The sequence below is a fragment of the Prenolepis imparis genome, unplaced genomic scaffold (assembly GCF_030444845.1).
Source record: "Prenolepis imparis isolate NDT839.2.m4 unplaced genomic scaffold, iyPreImpa1.0 SCAF_1, whole genome shotgun sequence".
NCBI classification, from domain to species: Eukaryota; Metazoa; Arthropoda; class Insecta; order Hymenoptera; family Formicidae; genus Prenolepis; species Prenolepis imparis.
The window spans coordinates 13,727,113-13,734,236 of NW_028141159.1; the positions used below are offsets into that span (position 1 = coordinate 13,727,113).

A 7,124-nucleotide genomic window follows, 5' to 3' on the forward strand; every position below is an offset into this window, starting at 1 on the left:
ATCAATTACTATTGAGATTAATGTTAGAAGCCAGAATCATTAGAAACCATAATTATGTTTGGTATAACTCTATAGTATCGTGTTCATCGGCGGTAACACATTCATTAATCTTGATCACAATAAATTTTGAGAATTTTCCATTTTATTATTTAGAATTTTATTATTTTTCTCAAGTGTTTATAGGATAAAATTCTATTTAAATTATATTAATAGTTTTTAAATCATTTATTTATTCATTTAATTATTTATTTTAGTTTATTATCAATTTTATATCATTATTATTATTAATTATATTATTACACAAATTCTCTAGTGTGTCAAATGTATTTTATTTTATTTGAAAACGATAAAAAATAGAAGAACATACAACTGAAAAGAAAGAACATTAGCTTATTATTTCAAAAATAATCGTTTTTCGATACAAAAGATTTATGATTTAAACAGAGAGTTATATAGATTATATTAATATAATCCGCGTACATGTACTTATATGTTATGTTTACTTATAGTAATGACCTTGTATACGTTACTAAGTGTTAAAATTTTAGTTGACTTGAAGCATCGATTGAAGACGTTTGCGAGAACAGGTAAGAGCAAATACATATATTTAAATCGAGAAATATCTAGTAAATTACTTTTATAAAGTATTTTTAAAATAATTTTGAATATTTTATATATAATTATTTTACAATACAAGTGCACAACGATTTACAAAATATAATAAAGAGCTATGCTTTTAATTAATAATTATTAATGACAAAAATAATTCATTATTTAAAAAATGCTAAGTTTGAAGATATCGGTATAAATTTTTCTCTAAATTTCATTGATTAAAAGATGTTCTGTTATATTATTGTATATGATTATTAGCGCTGATTGTGTATATATTAATTAGTATTTGTCTATCAAAATATTAATTATAATATAAAATATTTCAAAAAATTCGGTATAATCTTAAATAAACAATATCCGATAAGCTTATATTATATCTTATTCAAAAGCAATACGCTTTTTTACATTATATAGTTGGAATCGTACAGAAGATCTCAATTCCGAGAAGCCTAAAGTGGAAAGGATGACAGAATTGTGCGAATTGTCATCCATAGATGTAACTTTTTCTTCAAAGTGACAATTTGATAAATAATACAAGCCAAATATGCTATTTAAACGAATGTACTGATTTCTTGCTAAACATTTTGTACTAATAAAAGTATAAAGATTCAATATATTTTGGGAACGTTTCGACATTATTCTTTTTTTTAGATTCTTTCAACAATATAGGAATGTATATGTATAATATTAAAGTCAAATAATTAATAAACTCATCTTAAATGGAAAGTTTATTCCTAAGTTATATTAAGTTCTTGAATTCTCTTTTATACATATAGCAAAACATTTATCCGTTTCAATAGCAACACATTTGGTTCGTATTGCTAATCATATTACTTTATGCAGTCTTAAATTTTTTAAATTAATTATATATTACATATTTTATATTTTTCTAAATTTTTTAATTTTTGAAAATGTTATTATCTCTTTTTATTGCATCAGCTTTCTTGCAATCATTTAATATATTTTTGTGTTCATAAAATGGATTATTTTTTAAAATTAAATATAATAATTGAATTTTAGAACGGAGCAGAAATTATATTTGCAACCGACGATTTTTTCGGTATAGCTGAAAATCTACTTAAAGTAAGTGATTACATTTGAGATGTAATTGTATAAAAAAATGTAACAATCAGGATATACAATTTCTTGTATAATTAGAGACATTAATCCAGTCCGATAGATTCACATTCAACGATCGATTTGCTTTGTAATATTTCAAAACATGGATTTTTGTTTATATAATTAATTATATATTTTGACTTACATGTTCATATCCGCAAAACAAATGTGAAAAGTCGGTGAAAAGTTGCGTATAAAGTATTTTGAATATTTGGACTATAAAATAATTGCAAAAATATTTATTCTTTCAATATATTGTAAAAAATATGAAAATATATAAAATATAATTTAAATATAATTGCAACGATTAAATATATGAAGAACGTAAATAGAAAAATAGAAAATTAAATATACAGTATCTCATTATTTACGTATATATATATCGTTATCTGATGTTTTACTTCAGGAGAGTGAACCTACAGAAAAAGGCTTAATGCAAATAACTGATCGACAGTTAAACGTTTCGGCAGATGGATGGTTAACCCAAAGAAAACGAATGTTAAATCATGATTTTGCAATCATTAAATTAGCAATAAGAGCTGAAATACATTTCATTTGCGTAGATACTACTTTTATGATCGGCAATGTTGCACCCCGGTTTTCCGTACAAGCCAATTTATTGACAACAGGTTCGTTAAATATAATTTTGTAATATTTTGTTTCTCTCTCTCTCTCTCTCTCTCTCCCTCTTTCTCCTCCTCCCTCTCCTTCTCTTTAACTTTTGTATGAGATTTGATTTTACTCTCTTATTTTATAATTGTAATTTTATAATTGTATTTTTTATTTATGTAGATATATATATGTGTCTATATGTGTATTATTATATTATTTATTATGCACAGATTTTAATTCTTCCTACTTTCAATATCGGGACAACAATTTAGGCACTACTTCGAGCCTCGAAGAATGGTCCCGTATTGAGCAGCTCCAGTCAGAGGTCTCACAAAAATACAAATTTCAATATACTATAATTATAAAAATTATATGATTAAAGCGTTATATATTTTTATATATAATATTTTTGATCAATCAATTTTTATTTTTTATTAGAAGTATAAAAAAACATCTGTATAAATGGGGGGGGGGGGGATCAAATTTGTATTGTTACTTTACTTTTTATGGATTATTATATGCTTTTTTTTAAAATGTTTTTCTAAATGGGTTTGTTGCAAACGTGAAATTGTATCGATAATTTTTTTTACCTTTTTCAATTTCTCAAATAATTTTGCTATATCTATATGATACATAATTAATGATTACCAAATGTGATTTCAGACCTGGCCATATTTGATTTTACCGCAAACGCTGAATCCTGGTTATGAGTCGATGAAAAAATATTTTCATATAATGAATAATGGAGAAGAATATAGTCATCTGCGGCTCAATATCTTTCCAGACGGTGGTATAAGCAGACTACGTGTTTATGGAAAAGTGATACTTATTCCCGGACGCTCATTACCGCAGGAGGGACAGATTGATCTCGTCTCTAAGATTTATGGTGGTACTTGTATAGCCTGTAGTAGTTGTTACAACAAAACACATCCTAATAACTTGATCAAGCCTGGAGACCCTACTAACGAAGAGGATGGATGGCATACTGCGAGAAGTTCGATGAGATTCGCATCTTTTTTAAACACATTTGCAGGGACAGAAAAGGTCGATAAGGTACATAAAAAGTCCAACCATAAATAATCGTAAGATTGATAATCTAAAAACTATTTTTTTTTTTTTTTTCTTTGCCATATAATATACATTTCATATTCATTTTGATATCTCGTTTTAAGAATATGAAAAATATTCTTTCGCCACAAAATGCTGTGTATAAATATCGCTTGTATTAATATGCTCTAAAAAGATTACAAAATGATTTTCGCATTATGAATTTTAGGTATTTGGAGAAGAATGGGCTGTATTTCAGTTAGGACTGCGTGGTAAAATCGCTTCTATTATAATCGATACAGAATTCTGTATAGGGAATGCTCCGTACACTGTAGAAGTGCAAGGACTGGCAGAAGAGAATATACATGTAGATACGCTTTTAAATACTACTTACAATCAGTTCTGGAAAAATATTATATTTGATACCATCGTAAGTTTGATTTAATCTATTGAGAGATTTTGTCTTTGTTATACACATACCGATCGCTTTTTTATTTGTTATTTACTTCTATCGTCTCAATTCATTGTCTTCTGTTAAAAACGACGAATTCTACTAACTTTACAAACGCACATAAAATCCCTTTCTAAAAAAGACATATTAAGTCAATTCTCGCAAATAATATTGCCTCTCTTCTGCGATGCTATCTCGATTTGCGTTGTGCGTTCATATTCATAGTATCAAGAGGCTGTCATCGCGAACCCTAGCAGTTTGACAGTTTGTTCAAAATAAAATTAAATAAAATGTTTTAAATAATATGTTATAATACTTTAAACCCGATTAATATTTTTGACAGTTATCAGCTGATTTCTGTCAAAAAATATTAATCGAATTTAAAGTATTATAACATATTATTTACAACTTATTACTATTTAATATTTTTAACATATTATTATTTTAAAATTTAATTAACAAATTAACAAATTTATTAATATTTTTTACAGACATCAGCTGATTAAACTGTTAATTTGTTAATTAAATTTTAAAATAATATGTAAAAAATATTAAAATAGTAATATGTTGTAAATAATATATTATAATACCTTATCCGCGATTAATATTTTTTGACAGAAATCAGCTGATAACTATCAAAAATATTAATCGAGAGAGTTTAAAGTATTATAATAACATATTATTTAAAACATTTCATTTAATTTTTTTTTTAACAAACTGTCAAACTACTAACTTTCGCGACAGCCTCTCAATGCTACAAATATAATGCACAATGCGAATCGAAACAGTCAATAAGTATCGTGGAAAAGATGCAACAATATTGCGAGAATGGACTTAACATCCATTTTTAAGAAAGGGATGATATAATATTTTCTTAATCGAAATAAACAATTTCTCACTCACCGATCCGTGCAATAGTGGAGTAGTACACAGCACACATTCATCTGAAAACAAAATATTCAAATTATGTATATACATGTGTGTGGAGGGGGAGAGGCTGTATGTGTGTGTGTACAGGTGTTTTGAAAGTCTGGAAACGGTCAAATATCTCAATATAATTTAGAAAAAAATTTCTTAATTTATTTTCTCTTAGAATTTACGCTGAAAATCATGGTAATCATGGGACAATATGGTATGGAAAGAATTTTATAAGAATTTCTCTGATTAATATTTATCAATAAAAATAATAATATCTATCACAATAAAATATAAAACATGTTTGATTAATTTTACTAAACTGCATGGTAAAATTACTCAAACATGTTTTATATTTTAACGTGTAGATATTATCATGTTTATTGTGATAAATATTAATCAGAGAAATTCTCATAAAATTTTTTCCATACCATATTATCCCACAATTATCATGATTTTCAGGGTAAATTCTAAGAGAAAATTCTCTCTATGTATTTAGAAAAAAATATTTTTAGATTTTACCTCACAGTTGCCCCGTTGTCGCCCGATGCCTCCCCGGGCCTCCTCCTCCTCTCTTAGTTCATGGTAGCACTTACGACACTCGCGAAAACACGAATAATTACGATCGCCCGATACTTTACACGGCACTCCCGATGCAACGCGTATTTCGCGTACATTGCGCAATGAGAAATAACGATGCGAAAACTATAATCGCACGAATCCGTTCGACACTCGAGAATCTCGCGCACAGCTTATCAGTAATGCTACCTGTAACAAATAAAATAAAATAAAACATTACTATTTTAATTTTTATAACATATTAATATTTTAAAATTTAACAAATTTTCGTTTTATTAATATTTTTTGACAGAAATCAGCTGACTAAAGCGTTAATTTGCTAATTAATATTTAAAATAATGTTATAAAAATTAAAATAATAATATGTTTTAAATAATATGGGTTATAATATTTTTGACAGTTATCAGCTGATTTCTGTCAAAAAATATTAATCAAGAATAAGGTATTATAAATATATAACCAACCGAAAATGAACCTAACAACAACAATACTGTCGGACTGCCGGACTGGCACTGCCAGTTACGGGACGCGCAACACGTCACACGTTGCGACAAGATGGCCGATGGCCAAGTCGTAGTGGTGGGGGTCGCAGCGTATTAATGGCGTGCGAGCTCGGAGCTCGGCTCGGCTCGGCGGTCCGAGTCCGGACAATTCCGATTTAACATATTATTATTTTAAAATTTAATTAGCAAATAATATAATATAAAAAATAATATATTTTAGATAATGTTATAATACTTTAAACTCGATTAATATTTTTGAAAGTTATCAGCTGATTTCTGTCATAAAATATTATTCGAGTTTAAAGTTAAAAATTATAACATATTATTTACAACATTATTATTTTAATTTTTATAATATATTTTTAAAATTTAATTAGCAAATTAACGCTTTAATCAGCTGATTTCTGTAAAAAAATATTTTAATCGAGTTTAAACAAACTATATATTATTTTTTTTTTAATATTATTCTTTTTAATATAAAATTAAAAAATGGCGCGCGCTACGCGCGTTTGTATAAAACATTTGTTTATGTTTGTATCAAACATAAACAAATTCTAATCAAATATATTCGTCGTGTTCTTTGTTTTACAGGTAAAGGCTGGCACTCAGCAACTAATTGCTACACATAGTCAAGAGCAGACGAAAATGACTTATGTAAAACTTTTGATAAAACCGGATGGCTGTGTGTCTAGATTTCGAGTTTTAGGAACATTTCAATAAAAATGGAAAATATATGATTTCCAATATTTCGATGATGATGATATAAACAATCGCGTTTATCAAAATGGAAAATAGATGTTGCTGATAATCATAAATTCTTTTTTGTCATTTATAATGCAAGAAAATAGATTAAAAAATATTGTTACACACATTATAACAAAATAATATTTTAATAGCATTTTGAAGGAATTAAAATGAATTTTAAAAGAATCTTTCATAACACTACGTCAAGTTTGATTCAGTGATTTCAATCATTTCTGCGGGCTATATCAGAAATTTCATTGATAACGTTTTTTTTTTTTTTTTGTAATTTATGTTGATAAAAGTTGATGTCTATTGCGAGACATGATTGTAGCTTCTTGATATAAAACACTGTAGTCAGGATGTCTCGCAACTGGTGGTATAATCGAGAAAATAATGAAAAAACATAAGTTGTAAAAATGTGGAATAATTTTTTTTCATATAAGATTTTATTTTCCACAAAATTGATTTAAAAATTTCGAAACATAACTTGTTCCTGTACATGTAGCACCAGTGTATTTACTATATAACCCACATGTCCTAAA

General features: G+C 26.9%; 1 protein-coding gene across 1 annotated transcript; it reads left to right on the forward strand.

The window, feature by feature from the left end:
- Positions 1–511: 511 nt before the first annotated feature.
- LOC145945334 (allantoicase-like) lies at positions 512–6,558 on the forward strand. Its single transcript, XM_083054270.1, has 8 exons — positions 512–587; positions 1,002–1,108; positions 1,633–1,695; positions 2,138–2,360; positions 2,574–2,668; positions 3,007–3,396; positions 3,620–3,820; positions 6,430–6,558. The coding sequence occupies exons 1-8, from the start codon at positions 512–514 to the stop codon at positions 6,556–6,558; spliced, it is 1,284 nt and encodes a 427-aa protein (XP_082910396.1).
- Positions 6,559–7,124: the final 566 nt, after the last annotated feature.

What these genes read in the sequence shown, in the direction of transcription:
- LOC145945334 (XM_083054270.1), top strand. Translation starts at nt 512, where the DNA reads ATGACCTTGTATACGTTACTAAGTGTTAAAATTTTAGTTGACTTGAAG. An exon ending in TAGCTGAAAATCTACTTAAA is followed by an intron (nt 1,696 to 2,137) that starts GTAAGTGATTAC and finishes GTTTTACTTCAG; the next exon opens with GAGAGTGAACCTACAGAAAA. An exon ending in ATATTATATTTGATACCATC is followed by an intron (nt 3,821 to 6,429) that starts GTAAGTTTGATT and finishes TTTGTTTTACAG; the next exon opens with GTAAAGGCTGGCACTCAGCA.